General features: G+C 45.2%; 1 protein-coding gene across 1 annotated transcript; it reads right to left on the bottom strand.

Annotated features, from left to right (window-relative positions):
* Nucleotides 1-1,541: 1,541 nt before the first annotated feature.
* On the bottom strand, nucleotides 1,542-21,330 carry DLST (dihydrolipoamide S-succinyltransferase). Its single transcript, XM_030831760.2, has 15 exons — nucleotides 21,204-21,330; nucleotides 20,594-20,627; nucleotides 17,937-17,985; nucleotides 15,113-15,168; nucleotides 14,900-14,974; nucleotides 14,625-14,680; nucleotides 14,015-14,126; nucleotides 12,353-12,508; nucleotides 11,903-11,979; nucleotides 9,996-10,093; nucleotides 6,494-6,624; nucleotides 5,022-5,095; nucleotides 4,630-4,713; nucleotides 4,060-4,227; nucleotides 1,542-3,025 (listed from the first exon to the last, which is right to left on the bottom strand). The coding sequence occupies exons 1-15, from the start codon at nucleotides 21,264-21,266 to the stop codon at nucleotides 2,891-2,893; spliced, it is 1,368 nt and encodes a 455-aa protein (XP_030687620.1). The 5' UTR covers nucleotides 21,267-21,330; the 3' UTR covers nucleotides 1,542-2,890.
* Between the last annotated feature and the right edge of the window lie 73 nt (nucleotides 21,331-21,403).

Here is a 21,403-nt window from a genome sequence, read left to right as displayed (position 1 = left end):
AATCTGGGGCTGGGGACCTGTTGTGGGCATGGCGCGAAGCTCCTCAGGCCCTCTGGACGCGTCTGGGGGACGTGGCAGGTGCAGCCTTTGGAAGGTCCTGGCTCTCCCTGGGGCTTGCCCACGTCCCTCCACCCCGACTCCAATAAAGCCTGCTGTTGCCTCTGGTGTCCTTGCCTCATTAACGCAATGAGAGGGGATGGGGAGATGGGAGGGTTCCTCCAGAGCAAGCTCCACGATAACCAAGAGTGTGCTTGGATCCTGCTAGGAAGGAGGAAGCAGGGCTGGTAGTGAACAGCACGCCAGCCTGTACCTAGCAGAGCAGTTGTGAGCCCCCCAGAAAGTGGCAGTACTGGGCTCCATGAGAAGTAAAACAGGAAAAGACATCTTTGAAGAGGGTCATGGTGCCTGGGGGTGGTGCAGGGGAGTGGACCTAACCCTCACGGTGACCTCTTCAACAGATGGTGGCTCCTGAGAACTGGAATTCAAAGAGGGAAATGACAGGACCCGGCCAGAGCCTGGTGGAACCCGCTCCAAGTCTGTTCCTTCCGCTACACTCCCTCAGTCAGGTCAGAGCACCTCCAACTACTGTACAAAGTGCAAGTTGCTTCTGGAACTTCTGGGCCTCATTCATGCAATGAACACTGCACATCCGGCACTTTGCTAGGCCCTGACTTTAGAATACTGTGGTCCCAGCCCTTAAGAGGCGTACAGTCTATTTCCATTTGATAAAAATGGGGCTAAATGTACCTCCTTTGTAGGTTTACTAAAGAAATTAAAGCTTCTAGCTCCATGCCCCAAACCTGACCTAAAATTCTTCCTTTCACTGAACCCAAGCTTTTTCTACTAGCTCTAGTTCTACCCTCTAGGAGCCACTCTGTTCCCGTGACAGACCTTCACATGAACATGGTATCACCGCAAGCGAGATCAGCAGGCAGGGACTGCGTGTGGAAAAGCCAGGCTGAGTTTAAGCCTGGACACCATCAAGCCTATCACACGTAGTCAGCGCAGATTATCTCTCAACCCCGTCTACTCGCCGTCACACACCACTTGCTCCTAGGAGGTGATCTACCCTCATTTGTTCAAATCAACCTTGAGCATCTGGGTACCCACGTGGCAATCAAGTGCAAAATGCGAAACTATGTTGCTCCACCACTCCCCCATCCATCCCAGAAATAACGCAAGGCAACGCCACCAAAATCTAAATGTCTGTTGGTGTTTGAAGGGGCTTCACGCAGGTGAGAACCAGTTTCTCTTCAACAGTGTGGCTTGCCGGGCTCACCAGGTTCAAGGAAGGAAGTGCCCTGGAAGGAAGCCAGGGCACTTTTCTGGATGAGAGGGACATTACGTGTCTTTCAGTGCTAATGACAGTTACAGTGCTGGAGACTTGCACAACCTCAGTAACCAAAAGAAGTACAGAAGCAGGAACCCTGTCTGCGAACATTTGCCCTTTAATTTGCATTTAAAATCAGTTTCTTTAAATATTTTAGTTACAAGTTCTGAATAGTGAAGACATAGGAGATGCTGCAGGCACTCAGTACTGGCTCCCACCCCTTCCCCCTACCCCAACCCCCAGGCCTTGCTTCTTCGCTCAAAATACAAATGGGCACCCTGCACTAAATAAATGGCTCCCTGTGTCAAGTGTCAGCAGCCTCAGGCCTGGATGCAGTTGGATACGAAGCGATGAAGCCCAGTAGCTTTCATGACAAGACGTGTGCATTCAACCATCCTCCGAAGAATTCCAATGACTGTGTCCAGACCCAAAGCAGTACCTCGTAGGTGACATCGGCCATTTCCCCACTGTGCACTAGCATCTTGGGCTGGTTTCCACCACAATCCATCCTCTCCCAGACCTGTGTTCTGTGGAGGAAGCGCTAAGGCTCCGCTCCCTAAGGGCCATGATACAGGAAGGAACAGAACTGCCTCTTCAGCCCACAGGCTTAAACCAATGGAATTTAAAAGCTCAAGACAATGTGAGCCAGTCCACAGTATGCCTCCTTCACTCCAATCTCTACCAGGCGCCATCCAGCCCTTGGTTGTGACACGCTGTCTCCCTGCCATGTGCTAGAATCTGCTCTAGATGAGAATAATGTGGTAGAATGGTCCCAGTGGTCTGGAAAGGTCGGCACAACCACAGCTGGGCATGCTTGTGCCAAAATGGGTCTTCCTGGTACAAAGCTATGACGGAGAGTGTGAGGGCAGGCCTGGGCTCTGCTCCAGCCTCATTTATAACCTCTGACCTCAGAAGCTGTCCTCCCCTCAACACTGCCTACCCATCCCCTGCCCCTCCAGATCCCCCAGCCTGTGCTTCCTGGAAGAGGTAGAAGAGGCAGCTTGAAGTCAGTGACAGCTGAGAATGAAGATGCCATTTAAGAAGCAAAGCAGCACCTCCTGGCCTGTGGTCAATACCTCCACACGGGTGGAACCGAGTAAGGACGTGCACAGCCAGGACAGAAGTTGCTCCGAGCTTGGGAGGCACAGCACCCTCCTAGGCATCTCTGGAGAACAGACTTTCAAGAGATAGAAACTTAATCACATGGTCCCCGGCAGTTTCCCTATGGTATACTGGACGGGGGAGAAGCAAAATCATCTCAGCGGAGGGCTAATGGAGAAAGGCAGGAATATTAATGAGCATCCATTAAGGCTCTCTCTCTCCCTCAAGCCTAAGGAAATCAGATATTCGAGGGTAAGAGAACGGCGCAGAGAGGGAGAGAGCCTGGCAGGAACACCAAGAGACCTGTGACTGCTGGTTACATAGTGCCCTGGTTTCCTTGCTTGAGAACAACAGCATATGCCTGTCTGTCACCAGGCTAACCCGGGGCCCGTGAGGGGACAGGGAGAAGACTGGTTTTCAGTTCCTGCATGGTTGATGTGTAGGGCGCATGGCTTCCTCCTACAGGTCCAATAGGAGGACTCTGGGATCCTCTACCGCTGCCTTGATTTTCCGGAGGAAAGTCACGGCCTCTCTGCCATCGATCAGCCGGTGATCATATGTCAGGGCCACGTACATCATGGGCCGCACCTCCACCTACAGAGAAGAGAGGTCGACAGGTTTGTCTGCCCCGTTGTCTGCAGCGGGGCAGAGAAAGCCCAGATGAAAGGGGAGATGACACAGCACAGCCCATAGTTAAGTTCCCAGTTGCAGAGCCTTTCCTGCTTTGCTGCTTCTGGATACGTACAGTACATTCAAAGACCAAGCCCTACCCTGAGTGCAAAGCTCCCACACTCAAAAGCTTAAACCAAGAAAACAGGAGTCTCCTTACAACTGCCTTTAAAAACACAAAACAAAAGAAAACAAAACACCATGCTCTGCCCTCTCACTTGTCTGCTGTCTACAGGGAAGTTCCTCTTCAGTTCTGGCTGCCTGCAGTTGCTTCTTTCCGGTTATAGTAACAACAAAAAAATTTTTTTTTATCCTGGGGTCCACAAATTCTCTGAAACTCTATGCAAAGTTGGGTGTATGAGCATTTTCAGGGAAGATCTATGATTTTTAGATTGAAAAAGGAGTTAGTGACCCAAAAAGGTTCTAAACATAGGAGTCCCAGAAAACATTTTCCTACCAACATATCTTCTAGGGCCAGCTCCAGACCCTTTGCCCTCATTCCGTGAACTCCCAGAAAACCTCTAAGCCTCATCATTACAACTTGGCAGCTTGTAGATGGCTCTGCCCTGCTGTCCTCTGTTCCCCAGGAGCAAGGACCATGTCTTCAACTGTATCCCCACTCTCTACAGCACCTAGAGAATGAAGCCTGTTGACTAGTCCCAGATGAAGGAGCAAGCTTTCTCAGCTCAAAGGTTCTCAAACTTTAACGTGCATCAGAATCATCTGTACTTTCTGCTTCACTAGGTCTCGGAAGGGGTCCAAGAATTTGCATTTCCAACAAGTTCCCAGGTGCTGCTACTCCACACACAATTTAAGAACCAGTGCCTCAGCTAGTAATTAGAAACTAGGAGATGCAACTTATGCCTGAAAGTATAGCAAATCTTTTATAATGAGCATCTAGTTAGACTTACCTCTCCTTATCGCCTAGCTGCTAGGACATTAATGGTGATGTTCCCTACCTTGCCTCCCACGACCACTGGCCTATCAACGATGGCATGCATGCCCAGGATGGCAGACTGAGGGGGGTTGATGATGGGCGTTCCAAAGAGTGAGCCAAAAACGCCTCCGTTGCTGATGGTGAAAGTACCACCATCCATATCTTCAATGGCAAGTTCATTCTTCCGGGCCTAAAAACAGATTTTACAATTGAAAGGTAAGGTCAACCCAGCTTTCTTCACCTAAAGGAAGTCCAGAAGGCTCATATCTAAGATCAACAATCCAAGGTCTAGCTTTAACGCGAAAGCATTCAGCTAAGATGCCTATGACTAGTGCTCCACCAGGGGAAAGGACTTCAGAATCTTTACTTTTCTGTGGTTTCCTCTGATGAGCTCTTCAGTCTTAAGAGCACGATAAGCTCCACCAGGAAGCTGTACTTCAGCTCTCGCTTGTGACTGCTGTTCACAGGGGCCACGCACTCCTTTCAGAAGAAAGTGAGGCTCCAGCTCCCTGAGCACCGCTCACTGGCCCAGCCTTCCCCAGGCTCTCTTCCCTGACCTGCCCAGCAGCTCATACCATCCTTTCTCTTTTACCTTCTCTCCCAGTTCACTGATGGTTCGCTCAATATCGGCATAATTCATAGTTTCCACATTCCTGATGACGGGAACCACCAGACCCTGATGAGAGTGAAAAGTTCTTTTCAGTTGCAAATTAATAGTACCCTTTATAGTTGTAACTCTCTTGATTCAAGCTTATGGTCTCCCCTCCCCCAGAATATCCCCCAGACTCATGATTAACAGAGTCTAAAATATTTAGGCTTGCCAGAGATAGAAGAACGTGGTATGGTCAAAAACAGGTTACTCTTCTAGTAACTCCCTTCTAAAAAGACAGAACTACAGGAAAGATCTCTCCCAGGGGTCTGCTTCTTCACACAGGTAAGGAGAGAGTCAAAGATCAGAGCTCCCCACTTCTTGCCCCAACATACCCGAGGCGTGGCCACTGCAACGCTGATGTCAATATAATCCCTATACACCACCTCTTTGGTTGTATCGTCAATCACTATGAGAGAGAAAACACACATTACATACAACTCCCTAGGCCTAGGCTAGTGAGGAAAAATTTGCATTCATAGAGGAAAAAACCACGGTGCTTGGTACAGTGTGGGGTGACCAACTAGCACAAAACCCACCACGTTACAAGTGGCAGCTGACACTCCTCTTACTCCCATGCCAGCCAACTGTAACTTCTCCCAAGTGCCCTGACTAAGCATGAGCACAGGGGCATCCGTTTCCTTGGCAGCCCTCAGAGGGATCAATACACAGGCTAACACAGGATAAGTATGTGCCAAAGTTCTTGTTAGCTAGCTCTACTCCAGCCCTCCCTTAGCTAACGGCAGGTTTAAAAAGTGTTCCCAAAAAGGGCAAATTAGTAAAGGAAGTGGGGGGATGGGGATGCTGCCCCTTCTGCTGCCCACTCTCAACAAGAAGGCAAGCCTCTTTCTAGGAGACTCGGTAGGAAGCAGGGTGGTCTGAGAGAGCAAACCAGCAGCTAAAAATTTAGGTCTGGTGCTCGTGAGAAAATACAGGCTTGGGAATCTTTTTCATAGAAAGTCTGCATTGTATTACAGATAAGACATCCCGGGAAAAGCATGTAAAGTGAGAAAGAGGTCAGGGGAACTCTGAGAAATGCCTACATGTATGTGTAGGCAGAAGCGATGGAGAGAGTCATCAGGAAGCATAAGAAGAACGGAAGAAATAAAGAGATACACATCAGGGTGAAACAAAGCCCTTCCACCCACCTTAGGGCACACCACTTGGCGGAAGGGACTAGGACTTCTATTTCTAGACCTTTAGGGACCCTGCACTGCTGAGGGTTGCAGAAGTGCCACTGTCCTCTCTAATCTTCCAGGGAACAGAGAATTGTCTCAATGGAAAAGAGAACTGCTTGTTAGGTCAACATTCCAATGATGTAGGTGAGCAAAAAGTAAGGAAAATGGGCACCAAGTCCAGGAAAGAGGGGCCAGGCCCAAGACCTCCCAATGAGGTCCACTGACCAGAAATCAAAGGTCACCCTGGAGCTATGCCAGGTGTAAGAGTCAGGTCCCAAGATAACAGGGCTTGTGGGAGGGTGGGCATCAGCCAGAACACAAGTCTCCACACTGACACGAGAAGCCTGGATGGCTGACCTGGCTCAGAACTGCCTGTCGCCACAGCAGCTGCCAGGCTATGCACTGTGAAGAGAACCTGTTCTGTCCAGCTGCGGGGGAGGAAGTAATCATGACGTCCATTTGGGAAGGTGAGTCAAGAAATCCCCAGGGAAGGTACTCAAGTTTTCACACGTATGAAATAAGAAGTCTTAGTCTGTCGACCGCCGTCTTTGTGTCTGTGTGTGGGAGCAGGTGTGTGTTTACACGCACACCTCCCAGGACCTCTGTGATTCTAGCCACCACAAACTCACCTGCATTTACAACAGGCTGCTCCTGCAAGGCAAAGGCTGAGGCCTTCACGAATGCCGACATGAAGCCTAGTTTGAGGTTATGTTTCTTCAGAAAAGCATCTCTGTGCCGAGACCTCATCTCCTGGATGTTACTGCAAAGACACATTAACATTACAAAACAAACTGACCACAAAAGCAGCCTCAATTCTGACTTTCATACTGGTTTCTAACTCTGTGTACACAGCTGCGTAAGCTTTATTCCCTTACTGTAGACCATCTACCTAAGTTCAAGTTTTGAAATAGTCCACCAGAGGTCAACACAATAACTTTATTCCTTTACAAAACCTGGACCCAAAGGAACCGGATCCAATCTGTCTTTAAGGTAGATTGAGTCCTTTACAGGGCTCCTTTGTGTTCCAGAAGTCAAAGATTTCAGTTACAGACAATATGAACGAGAGCTCAGACAGCACAGCAACATCCTCACCCTGGACAAGAAAGTGACTTCCAGCTACACTACAATCATAAGCCATCCACACCGAAAAAAGCTTTTTTTTTAAGCATAAACAAAGTCTGCAAAATAAGCACCATTCTTTTTATCTCATTTGATTTATTTTCAAAATACCACCAAACCTGATTATGACTTCCTTGTGACATTCCTCCTGTCTCCTAACTAGTGAAGATGAAATAAACCCCAAAGCCCCACAGGTTCATGGGCTTCATGGGAGCAAAAGCAGTCATGACTATCTGTGGATGGGTATAATCCAGTGTTGTTTTAGGCTCACAAGAAAGTCAGTAGATTCATTCATCTCCCCAGAGTTAGCAGTTCCATCCGCTTGTTCCTTCTACCGTTTTTTTTTTTTTTTGCGGTATGCGGGCCTCTCACTGCTGTGGCCTCTCCCGTTGCGGAGCACAGGCTCCGGACGCGCAGGCTCAGTGGCCATAGCTCACGGGTCCAGCTGCTCCGCGGCATGTGGGATCTTCCCAGACCGGGGCACGAACCCGTGTCCCCTGCATCGGCAGGTGGACTCTCAACCACTGCGCCACCACGGAAGCCCCCGCTTGTTCCTTCAAACAGGTACTAACACCCACCACACGTGGGGGTCAATGCAGGGCACCAAGATATAAAGATAATAAAAGACACAGTTCCTGCTGTTAAGATTAGTTTGATGGACGTGGTTTCCCTGGTATTTAGAAAAGTGACCATGTGCGGACCTAAGCTTTTTAAAGTACAAGCAGCAAGGCCCCTGAGAAGCCTTTGCAAGGTGACCAGTCTTTGTTCCTTCAGGGCTGGTTTTTCACATACATACAACACATGTGCAACAGAGTTAGTGGGAAATGGCTTTCCCATCATTTTGCTGCAGAAACCTCTGTATTTATGGGAATACAGTTCCGTGATGGAAATCGAATTTAACTTTATCTTAGGCCCAAATGCTCAGTTCTCCCTTTCTCTCTATAATGGCCTAATTTGACATTAGCACGAAAGATAAGATGATATAACTTTAACTCCCCCCTTATACCTTTTGTTTTTTAAAAGGGAAGTTTTCCTAGGGAGACTGATTGGTTTTAAAATGTTTTGTTTTCCTGAGTCTAACCTCATTTAGTGCTAGGATTACCACCCTAAAGACATTACTGGTTCCCAAGACACAAGAGCTGCAGAAGAGGGAAAGAGAAGTGATAAACATCTCTGCTCTCAAAACTGCCCAAATGCTATTGTCTGGTCATTAAGTAGTTTCTATTTCAGAGCTCTGCCCTTGCAGGCAGAGGCTGGGACAACAGGGGAGAGGAGAAGGTCTCAGAAAGGCCCCTTATGGGTTAGCTGATCAGTGCAAGACCCAAAGGGCACTCAATCTAAACCAGATTACTGACTGCAGTAAGACCCCAGGCCATCATTAAGTGACACTTCGATTAGCTGCTGAAAGGAGATCCAGCTATTGTACTTACCTTCAATCAAAGCTGTTGGGCCAACTGCATCTTTCAAGGCCACAAATATTTACATGTTTTGTCTTAAGGAATTGGGTAGAATTTCAAAGCCCAATTCGATTTGTGTACAATTTGGCCCTAATGCACTGAAACATAAGCTGCAGCCCTTGTGATTCATTAGTCAAGGTCCTTCCCTACATCCTATGGATAGGAGAGAAATCTTTGGCTTGAATGACATCCAGTCTTTTGGGAAGCTTCACAATAGAATGTATGACATCTAGTGAAATGGGCCACAGAGTCCTACTCTGTGAGTGCCACAGCACACTCCCCTCTCTACACTTCTCAGACTCCTTCCAAAGGAGACCAATTTCCTTAATGAAATGTAGATTCACAGACTAAACACTTGGGACAAAAATAAAAAACAAAGAGATGACCTGAAGACTTGATGGTTTTACCTCCTGTATTAACTATGAACTCTTACTCTGGCACTTAAAACATTCTGAAGTATGGATCCAACTTTCTTTACCATTCTTTCTTACACATATTTCTCACAGCGATTGTTTCTCAAATGTGTCATGTACTTTCCTGTCTGTGCCAGGTCCATATTGTTAACATCTTCTGGAATGACCTTCCTCCACTATGTCAAAGTGCTAGTCGTTCTTTAAGGTCTATTAAAAATCTCTTTCCTCCAGGAAGCCTTTCCTGATCCCTACCTCCACCCTGTCACCTCATAAACAAATGATCTCATTCTCTTCTCCACTTCATACGTTTTATATCCTCCTGATACTGATACTAGAGATTTTACTTTCTATTTATCTAAGCAAGATGGTAGCTCTATGAAGGTAAGGGCTCTTTTTCACTCATCTTTGCATCCCCCTCAAATATAGTGTAATATACTGTGCACAGTAAGCACTCAAAAACTGTTTGTTGACTTTAACTACATTCTCTTCCCTACAGTCCTGACACCTATAAACATCAAAGTCTTGAAGAAGATAAGTGAGTCAACGATTAGCTCACTACAGAAATGGGTACACTGAATTAGCCCCTTTGGTTAATTCTGAAGTTTTTCTTTAAAAGCACAACTTGCTTCCCATTTCATTATCAAAGCTGGGAAAGGTGAAAGATACGACAAGCCTATGCCTTTCCACCCACTCAATTCTGAGTCGCTTAGGAACACACATAAGGAGCAGTCCCAGTGAGAAGGAAGCAGGGTATGGCGCCTGACTCTGGACACGCTGTCAAGTGATTCTGTATCCCTAGGGGAGCCTTGTCAGCCTGGATGCCCTATCTCTCTACTTGTCAGCTCGACAGTAGTCATTAGATTTTAAGACTATTACCAGCCTCGTTTATCAGAAATCACAAGATTCAGGTATAAAAGTAAAAGGCTAAGTTTTTTAGGTCACAGAGGAGGCAGGCACAGTATTAGGAAAGTCGATTAGAGAGTGAAACCAGTGGGTCACTCTGTATAAGTCAACAAGCACTGCAAAGAAGTACTTCTTTCCTGTTAAGTTAGTTTTAGAATCAGCACTAGGTAGGGACTTGGGCAAGTTCAAGTGTTCTCCAAGAAAATGGGCACAGGGAGGAAGAGGACTAGAGCTCTCACCTCATGTCAATCTCATTGAAAGTGGTAAGCATTGCGCAGGTATTCTGAGCCTCCTTCAGACGCTGAGCAATGCGCTGCCGCATCCTATTCATTTTCTCCTGAAAGGGAAAGTGGGACAAGTATTGACCACCTGGTCTCTCTGGAACTAACCCTTCACACTTAGTCTGAGGGAGCACTGGGCTTCCTAGGAGTGGATAAGGACAGACTGTAGTATCTAAATACAGGGAGAGATCCAGGCTTCCTCTTTCCTGTGGTGGCCTTGCTCCTCTGTGCAAGAACAAGGAAACGCAAACTACCCACTCAGATGTGCCTGAAGTTTGACCAAGAATAGAGGCCTACAACAAACACATGAAAAGATGCTCAACATCACTAATCATTAGAGAAATGCAAATCAAAACTACAATGAGGTTATCACCTCACACTAGTCAGAATGGCCATTATCAAAAAATCTACAAACAATAAATGCTGGAGAGGGTGTGGAGAAAAGGGAACCCTCTTACACTGTTAGTGGGAATGTAAATTGATAAGCCACTATGGAGAACAGTATGGAAGTTCCTTAAAAAACTAAAAATAGAACTACGATATGACCCAGCAATCCCACTACTGGGCATATACCCTGAGAAAACCATAATTCAAAAAGAGTCATGTACCACAATGTTCACTGCAGCACTATTTACAATAGCCAAGACATGGAAGCAACCTAAGAGTCCATCGACAGATGAATGGATAAGGAAGATGTGGCACGTATATACAATGGAATATTACTCAGCTATAAAAAGAAATGAAATTGAGTTATTTGTAGTGAGGTGGATGGACCTAGAGTCTGTCATACAGAGTGGAGTCAGAAAGAGAAAAACAAATACCGTGTGCTAACACATATATATGGAATCTAAAAAAAAAAATGGTTCTGATGACCCTAGGGGCAGGACAGGAATAAAGACACAGACATAGAGAATGGACTTGAGGACACGGGGAGGGGGAAGGGTAAGCTGGGAAGAAGTGAGAGAGCGGCATGGACATATATACACTTCCAAATGTAAAACAGATAGCTAGTGGGAAGCAGCCGCACAGCACAGGGAGATCAGCTCGGTGCTTTGTGACCACCTAGAGGGGTGGGATGAGGGTGGGAGACGCAAGAGGGAGGGGATATGGGGATATACGTATGCATATAGCTGATTCACTTTGTTATACAGCAGAAACTAACACAACATTGTAAAGCAGTTATACTCCAATAAAGATGTTTCTATTAAAAAAAAAAAAGAATAGAGGCCTCGGATATGGTTTGATTTAAAAACCAAAACCAATTTATGGAAGAGTGTGGGGTAGGGCTAGCCAGCCCAGGAGTCATTGCACAAAGGGAAATTTCTGGTAATAAAGACTTGCACGAGAATAGCTACTGGTGGAATGGAAACTCAGAGGCAACAAACTTTTGAGGCTATAGTATTTTTAGGAGGTATTCTCAGGCAGAGGAACCCACCCTCTTGACCATACTTCCTTGAGGTCTTATGTCTGCTCCTGACTGCCACTGGGTAGCCCTCAGCTAAGTATCCCGGAAGTATAGGAATAGAGCTCACTAAACCACCTCTCTGAAGTATGCGTTATCGTGGGAGGGAAGGGATGCGTCACTAGGCTACCATCCCCTGCGTATATCTTACTCACCCACAGCATCTCGCTGCTGGCATAACAAAGTGGGAAAAACCAATGGACAAGTGTTCAGAAGACCTCTGGTTCTAGTCCTGTCATTTGACAGTCATGTCACTGAACAAGTCGCATCCTAAACTCAATTTCCTTGTCAAGGCCAAGGGAATCAGCTGCCAGCCATTCAAACGTAGGCAGAGCACACCCACTCCATTAATCTCAGCACTGCCCCTCGGCTTCTTTCTTGGAAGTGGTCCTCAGAGACTTACCCGATGTTCTGAACGCAGACCTGTGCCAGCTCCTGGCTCAGCTACTGGAGGGGCAGCAGTGGGTTTTACGGCAGACACTGAAAATGAAGAAAGGGTACACTGCATCAGAAAATGAGAAAAATTTACTTGAGTACATGCCAGTGCTTTCATACCGTACTGTCACTTAATCTTCAAGATATGCTGAGGTGAATTACTATCATTCCTACTTCACGAACGAACAATCTGCTCAGAGAAGTTAAATAACTAGCCTAAAGTCACACAGCTATATACTCAGCTAAAAAGCTGAGATGCAAACCCTTTGTATCAGGTCTTCTGATACAAAGTCTAGAATTCTTTCTACAAAGCAGACAGTGGAGCCTGTTCAGAGCCGTAATTAGTCTTAGACTGTGAGGGAACATAAGATGAGATGTTGTTCTCCCACATAAAGACACGTGGGAGCCAGAGGCTTACCTGGTTTGCTAGTGAGAGGTTGTGAGGGCGAGGGCACTGGTGGCATCTGAGTGGGTACAGATGCTGCAGGGGGAGGAGGAACTGCCGATGCTGCAGGTTCTGCTTTTGGGGCTGCAGCAGCAGGAGCTTCGGCTGGCCTGGCCTTAGCAGGAACAGCTGAAAAACAGGAAAAATAGATGCCATTGGCACTATCTAGAATGGAAAGCAACCAAATTGCAGATACTAAGTAGAATTTAGCAGCAAAAGCTCTATCTCCAATCAATTAACAAATGCTTCCTGAGTATTTGCTATACATGTAAAGCTTTGAGATACACAGAATGATTTAAGGCACTATGCTTCTATTCCCCAGGGCTCCTAGATGTCCTACATTAGATAACTGACTTAATTCAGCTGCCTTCCTGATTTCACAAATATCTACTGATCATCAAATTCAGCCAGTACTTTCAAAGCACCTACTGAAGTCCATGGTAATGTAAACTTCAAAGCAAAAGAAACCCAGGTAATTTAAGATGTTAAGATACACACGTAAGAGCAACACCTTTCTAGTTATGGTAATACCGATCGTCTCCTCTTCTATTTTAACATCCCATGTGGGAGAATACTCTTAACTATTAAAACTTAAAAGTTTAAATAATCAAGGGCACATTTAGACTGAAGACTTCAAAGCATTTTATCTAGGGTAACTTTATAAACCAATGAGGTGGTCAAGCAATATAAATTCACAACTTTAAATATTTTTGATTTTACCAATTTGGACATCACATCTGGGTTTACATTTAAATTAGAAGAACAATCTCTTAAGGAATGATCAGAAGATGAAATTCTCCAACTAGAAGAATCAATCTTATCCCCTAGCCTTCTACTGTATGTTGTTTCCATTCTGGGCTTCTGGTCTTGCCCTGATCAATCATAACGATGCAATCTACCATCTTTCTGCTTAACTATCTTAACAATGAAAAAAATACTTTAGTAGTTACAGCATTTAATTAAGAATCAGAAAGTTCTTTTCTAATCTCTAATACTGGCTGTGAGATCCAGTACAAATTCATTTCCTTATTTCTCATTTCTTCCCAAGAGAAATCCAACTCTCCCTAAAAAATGTTATGAGAGAATAGATATGAAAAAACTACACCAAATTCTCTATAACAGACAGGATGAAATACTACTTCTCGTTTTAGAAGAGTGGCTCCCAGCCCTAGCTGTGTATCAGAATCACTTGGAGAGCGTTAAAAATAACAACAACAACAACAATGAAAACTATGATAAGATAACCAGGATCTGAAAACCCCAGATTTAATATATCAGAATCCCTGGGACTCAGAATCTAGGCATTTGTATTATTTTTAAAGCCTCCATGTGACTCTGATGCCGGGGTTGGGGTGGGGGGAAATCACTGTCTTTAGAATCTTCTTCATTCCTATTTAAGAAAAGGTCCAGCACAATAAAGAACAGAGTATTATGAGCTTTACTTTTTTAATACCCTTTTCTTCTAAAACTTGACATTTAAAGTTCACAATATAAATAGCTCCCCTCTTACTGCCTCAAAAAGGGCAGAGGGAATGCCAAATGGTCTTTGAGGTATAAAGGAATTAGTATATTATGCTCAGCCCCAGTTCCAAGGGGGAACACTGGAGACCTTGACAACCAGGAGAACTTCTTTACCGCCAGTTTTCCTGAGTGTGAAAAGAGGAGTGCCTCCTTCTACTTTTCCCCCATCAGGTACCAAAAGAGCTTCAATCATGCCATTTGCTGGTGATGGAACCTGCACAGATGTCTTGAAAAGAAGACAGATGGAGAAAGAGTCCAAATTTTTACTCAGCATTAGAAAATTAATTGTATAGAATCTCAAATGAGTCACAAGAGTTGCAACACAGATACACAAGACCCTGTATATAGAAACACCAAGGCCACACTTTCAGAGTAAGAGTAATCAATGCTACTGTGAAGATTCACCCTTTCTGTCCTTTCTCAGAACACTAAAGCAAGATTCAGTTAATGTGTTTCCAAGTGATACATAAAAACAACTGGAAACAGCTCATGCACACACACACAAAAGCTATAAAACTAAAGCTATTAAAGTACATAGTACATACACCTAGAACAATCTAAAATTAAACTTTTAATGTTTTCTTTTTAATGAGCTATTCCAACAATTTTACAACTGAGGCAGTTAAAAATTATCTATAACCAACAGTTAAGTCCCTGTTCCTTTCATTAGGTTAAGAAACCAAGGGGAGACCATGAAAAGTTGGTACTAATAGGACAAGCCTACCTTGTCAGTTTCAATCTCACAAACCACTTCATCTTCTGCAACTGTGTCTCCAACAGCTGAAAAGATAGTCAAAGGCTACCTCTTAGGGTGCAGGGGGGAACCCTCCAGTAGCCACAAAATCCCCATTGGCAGGTGTGTTACAAGACCCCTTTCCTAAAGCCAGGGGAAAGTACACTGCAGGTAAAGAAAAGGGTGGAGCCACTGATTATCGTGGGGGTAAAGGGGACTTTTCAAAAGTATTTAAACTTAAGAAGTGAGAAGGCACTAAATCTTACCTTTCTCCCACCTGACATCCCCTTCTGTGACAGATTCTGCAAATGCTGGGGTATTGACTGTAATCACATCATCCTCTAGTAAAAGAGGGGGAAAAAAAATCACATAGTCCACATTTCTCCTTTTTAATTTTTTTCTTTAATTAAATTCAGTCAATTGTTGTTCTTCCCATTAAAACTCCATTCCCAATAAGGTAGGGAGCTGAAGGTACTTACTGCACACCGCTGTAGTTCTGAAAAAGCGAACACTGAAGACACTACCGCTGTTAATGCTAGAAAACAAACATAAAAGTAAACTCCTTTAACAGGTGATTCACTCACATTTTAGTCTAGATAAGGCATCACGGGTCACCTTCCCTTTTTTATTTTCATTTTTTAAATTTTTATTCGAGTATAGTTGATTTACAATGTTGTGTTAGTTTCTGCTGTCAGCAAAGTGAATCAGTTATACATATATCCACTCTTTTTTAGATTCTTTCACCTTCCCTTTATTTTTTATTATTATTATTATTATTTTTTTGCGGTACGCGGGCCTCTCACTGTTGTGGCCTCTCCCATTGCGGAGCACAGTCTCCGGGCACGCAGGCTCAGCGGCCATGGCTCACGGGCCCAGCCGCTCCGCGGCATGTGGGATCCTCCCGGACCAGGGCGCGAACCTGCGTCCCCTGCATCAGCAGGCGGACTCTCAACCACTGCACCACCACAGAAGCCCCACCTTCCCTTTAAATCAGTGATTCTTGACTAGGAGTGCCCATCAGTGTTACCTGGGAGAACTTTTTCAAAGCATACATGTCTAGGCCCCATTCCCAGAGATTCTGACTCAGCATGTCTAGAGCAAAGCCTGGATGACTTGGGTGCCTTAAACAGTGAGTCCCTTGGGTGAGTGAAATGTGCTGCAGTGAAATGCCAGCTCTCCGAGAACAGATCTAGTTTGGGTCTTTGAAGAAAAAGATAGCATCTTGGCCCTTTGCATACCCACCAAAAGGACTCAGCTTCCTGATGACGTTTTTTTCTTAACTAAATGCAAGTAAGATAAATTGTGTGTCCTCAGGGTACATGCCACTGTGCCACATACAACAGAATTTCTGTCCACACGATTATAGATTTATATAGGACAGCAAGATGAGACAGTTAACAAGTAAAACAAAGTGTTATATGCAAAACAAACAAACAAACAAAACACCAAAAAACTGATACAGTATCTCCTAATCTGTTCTCTTGCCAGGAGGCAGCATATCAGTCCATTCTGGACTCATTCAAGAGGAACTTCAAAAGAGCAAGGTAGGGCTTCCCTGGTGGCGCAGTGGTTGAGAGTCCGCCTGCCGATGCAGGGGACACGGGTTCATGCCCCGGTCTGGGAAGATCCCACATGCCGCGAAGCGGCTGGGCCCAGTGAGCCATGGCCGCTGAGCCTGCGCATCCAGAGCCTGTGCTCCGCAATGGGAGAGGCCACAACAGTGAGAGGCCCGCGTACCACAAAAAATATATATATATATTACCTTGTATGCACAAAATCATTAATAGTGGTTACCACTGGAGAGTGGGAAACGTAGATATATATGGTATCTATGGTTATCTGTTACATACACACACATTTTGGAAGAGTGATTTGGACTGATGGGGACTTTCACTTTCTACACTTCAGGACTGTTTGAATATTCTACCATAAGCATCTTTATAACAGAAAAGTATAACAGATTTAAGTTGCCTTTTGATATTTTTATTTTTATAATTTCAAAATAACTATAAGGTCTATGTAAAATCAAGGGGAAAATGTATGTTATTAAAAAAATACAGAACACAAAGTGTTCTGCCAACAGTTTACAACCATGTATAGGTACATGTTCGTAGGCAAGAACTAACAGGTAATGTATAAATGCAGAGACTGCTCTCTGAGGACACCCGAGAACATGGAGCACTGGCTGCCTCTGGGAAGAGAAACTTGGTGGCACCGGAGAACAGGAAAAAATCTTCTCATGGACACTCATTTTACTTCTGAACCATGTAAATTTATAAGCTATTAAATAAAAACATAAAACCAAAAATAGTTTTACAATAAAAGATTTTTAAGTAAAATGGGTACCTTATTCATGAAAAAAGACAATATACAACACAAAAACAGTTATTAGAGTAATACCCTAATGTGTGATCCTTATCCCTCAAAGTTTAGGGTATTTTAAAATAATTTACTTTTGAATAGTTATTTATTGCATTTATTGCATAGGATTTGTGGCTGCTCCACTTTTCATTTAAACTGCAGATGAGTAACACATTTTGAATATCCCTAAATAACTTTTAAATTACAAAAGTATTAGATGTTAACAGTAGAATACTTAGAAACAGCAAAAGGAACATTTACAATGGGATTATGCTTGTAATGCACAGTGAAGAAGGAGCCAATCTGCTCACCCTTCATTTTGAAGATCCTACCTGTAGAGAAAATAGCTTGACAGCTGCTCAACAGGTAACTAAAGAGCATCCTCTTACCACCACCCTGAAAATACTTGGAATGCAAAGTAGCATTAAGCAACATTCATAAGCAGAAGTTAATCTGAAACACACATGGGTGGCCTTTCCCCAAACTTTGCATTATGCAATAATAGCATTCCCTCTGAACTAGGCAAAGTCCCATGACTCAACTGACTAGTCTTCTGCTTTTACTGTTTCTAAAATGAGTAACCATGCAACCAAACAGATGCTCTTAATCTCCACAATAAATGTAACCTCCAGTCCCTCAGCTTCACTTGTATCCAACCAGAATATTTAGGAGCACCCTTCTATATCTATTCCCATAAAAAGAGGATTCCAGCTTCACTTTCATTATAATCTAAACACCTCAGGACAGACACACTCCTGGTCCAGCACTTAACATGGGGCTGAAGCTCAAGCACATGTCATAAATTAACATCAAGATTAGGTAGAGGGACTCAACATAACCAGCTTGATTACTGGGCTTGAAAGACAGTTAAGACAGCAGATGGTTCAACTGGTGTCTTAAATACCCCATGTCCACATATCTGTGCTTCCCAGTGATACTTACACAGTCTTCCTGCTGTCAGGGTAACCTGGTCCCTGACATAAGGAGATCCCTGCAAGAAACAAAACAACTCTTAACCAACAACTCTTTATCTTATACAGGATACCTGCTGGGAATGGAAAAGAAGTCTGTTCACCCCCTAACTCTGAGGTAGAACAGGATCAACAGCAGGCAACAACATAATCTTTATCACACAGAGTCCTGCTTCTTAAACTTTTCCACCATAGCAATAGTAATGGCAGAGAACAACAGGCATGTGGGACTTCGGGTGGGAATGGCTTTGAGGAAGAAAGGGGAGAATTCTATAATCTTATTTATCTTAAAACTCATAAACTTGCATTATCCCTTTATGTTTTCATAATAAAATGCTCTACTCCCCAAGACTTCAAATACAATTGAAGCTTGAAAAAGACACATGATGGCTTATCCTGTGACTACATATAGCCTAATCAGAGAAGCAGTGGGAATGTTTGATCTGAGTTTGTTTCCCTGGTTACTTAAAATGCACTGAGCAGGAAGTCTTGTTGCCTGAACCCCAGTAGCAAAGACTAGGCTACTTCAGGCCTAAGGTCTCCAGCTTGCTCTAGGACCGAGCAAATCATTGTCCCTCCTTTCAGTTTATTGTCTTCCTACACTCTTCCCGAGGCCTTCCACTCTGGTCATACTCAACAAGGTGGGAGCTCCCTTCTGCCCCACCAATTGTCCTTATCACAGATAACTGCACTTCTTCAACTGACAACTAATTACTATATCTGCTTCACCTGATTATATTCTTTCATGTGTCTTATTTTTTCAGATCTATTAACAACTCTTTCTGAACCACGGGCACGGTAAACACCAAATGGGAGACAATTCTCTCTTGTGCCCTCCTCCTTACAAACAACCCCAGGGTTTCAGAGGCAAGTTAAGTCACCTCTATATCCAGTAACCAATGATGCTGCAGTACAAATCCCAAACACAGCATATATTTGAGCTAGAACAGTCAGCAGCCCTTACTGATTTTTGGAACCCTAACTCCAATTTAGAGTTCATCCTATAGCAAGTTTCATTTGTACAGCATTTAAGAGTTTATAAAAAGCTTTCACGTAATGACCTCATTTTGATTTTTGTGTCTCACAACTCCCTGAAGTGGAACGACCATCTGCCATTACTCCCGTTTCATATATAAGCAGGGCTTCTGGAGGTTAAGTGACTAGCCCAAGGAGAAGCCCTGAACCACAACGCAACCCCCAAATACAAGGCTCTTCCCACTGTCCTGCCAATCTATGAAGTGGAGAAAATGTTTACTGACATTTTTCAAAATTCCAAGTTAAAAAGTTTATTACTGAGAGTCCACTATGAGCGAACACTGTGCTAGGTGCCTATGATCTCATGACTCTAAGGATAAAGTCCAAAAACTTTCCATATTCCTGTCTAGCCCTCCCAGACAGGCTTCCTTTCCATTTCTATGACCGGTCAAGTCTCTTCCTGCCTGAAAACCTTTGCACAAGCAATCCCCTTTGTTTAGAATATCGTTCTCCTGGCCAACTCCTATGTATTCTTCAAGACTTAGCTTAAATGTCACTTCTTTGGGGAAGCCTTTACTGACGTTGCCACCACACTCTCCACCCTCCCAAGCCTGGCTACATCATCCCATCCTCTCATTACACTCCACTTCTCCTTTATAGTAATCACAATGTAATTATGTCCTTAGGTATGCATAAATATATATTTGTTTTCTCTCCAAGTAGCTCCTAAGATCCTGGAGGGTAGAGACCACCTCTATCCCTGTCACGTAGCACACTGCCTGGCATGTAGTAAGAATTCAATAATCTGTTGATTATATGAGTAAATGATAACATGGTGGGTTAGGAGTTCGGGCTGAGGAATAGGCAGACCTGGCTTGACCAACAGTTGGCTGCATCACCTTGGTCAAGGCACTTAACCTCTCTTAAGTCTTGAGTTATACATTTGTAAAATAGAGAAAACACCTCTTTTACTCTTTCTTGATGATTAACTGAAAAAATGCACAGGAAGCACTCAGAACAATGCCTGGCACACAGAATGCCCACAATAAGATCAACTCATTCAACAAATACTTATGCCACGCATATAAAGAACTGTTGAGATAAAACCTAAATTCTCGCTAGTCTCTATGCCATCTTCTATCTCATGCCACTCTCTCCCTCAACTAAAATGCTCTGGCCAAACCACCCTTTTTCCAGTTCCAAAATACTGCCAAGCTTTTCCCTCCTCAGGGACTTTGTACATGCTATTCTCTTTCTTTCTCCTGCTTTTCATCCGGCTGGCCTGTCACATCCTCTGGGTCACAGCTTTAGTGTCCAGCTTCGTATGTTTCCTTCTCAGCATTTAACCAAGATTCACAATAGTTCACTTGTTTAGCAATTTACATTTTGTCTTTCCCACTAGACTGTAAGCTCCAGGAGGGCGAGAACCCATCACTGCTGGATCCCTTGTGAGGGCCTAGCATGGTGCCTGACACTCAGCAGATACTGAGTAGCTAAGTGCTAAATGAATAAATGATAGCTGTTATTAAACAACACCTGTTTCACTTCTATCTATCTGAACACGATGCGAAGAAACACAGGCACCCCGATTTCCTCGCATACTGCTCTGCCCAGGAGGAGAGCATTTTAGGTGACGGCAAGGGCAGAACTTACCAGGCAGGGAACGTCTCCCTAGAGGGCAGTTCCCCTGTTGAGAAAGAAGACATTATCGACGTCACCCAAGACGAAAGGGGAGAATAAACAGCTTTCTCTTTCAAGCACAGACTCAAAGCTGCCCAGGTGCCGGTGACAGGCGAATCTCATGACTCCAAAAGGTGAAGGCAACAGCCTGGGCGGGCTCTCAGTCCGTCAGCACACGGGGCCTGCCAAACTATCTCAACTTCCCAACCGGATTGATATCCACCAACTTAAACAGAAAGGAAACGGGCCCCCGAATCCCGTCGGGGCTTCCGCGGCGCCTTCTCCCGAACTCTGAGTCTCGTGCGGGGGCGGGCGCGGCTCTAAGGCGGCTCCTCCGCCCGGGCGGAGGGTGGGGTCCAGCAGGGGACGGGGCGCCGGCTGTCTCGGGAAGGCGACGGGCCGGTGAGCTCCGCAAGACGGCCCCGAGGGCAACAGCGGCTCTGGGCCGCCCAGCCCGCGGCCTCCGAGTCCCAGTGCCCTTGGTGCCCGGCCTGGCCGGGGCGCCACGCCCCTGTCCCCAAGCCGCCCGTCCGCCGCCGGCGAGTTTCTCACCCGCCGGGGCCCCGGCCCGGCCGTACCATACCTTCTGGAAGGCGGAGAGCGAGCGGCTGAACGCCCGGGACAGGAAGCGGGACCGGGACAGCATCGCGCCGGCGGTGGCGGAGGCGGCGGAGCGGAGGGCAGGCGACCACCGGATATAGGGCCCGGCAACAACCGGAAGCGGGGCGGGCCGCGGCACCCGCCGCTCGTGGAGGGGTGTTCGGAGCGAACCACTGGCGGGCG

Source organism: Globicephala melas, chromosome 2, assembly GCF_963455315.2.
Source record: "Globicephala melas chromosome 2, mGloMel1.2, whole genome shotgun sequence".
Taxonomy (NCBI): domain Eukaryota; kingdom Metazoa; phylum Chordata; class Mammalia; order Artiodactyla; family Delphinidae; genus Globicephala; species Globicephala melas.
The sequence above is the reverse complement of the archived record's forward strand: the minus strand, read 5'-3'. Positions and strand labels throughout refer to the sequence as shown.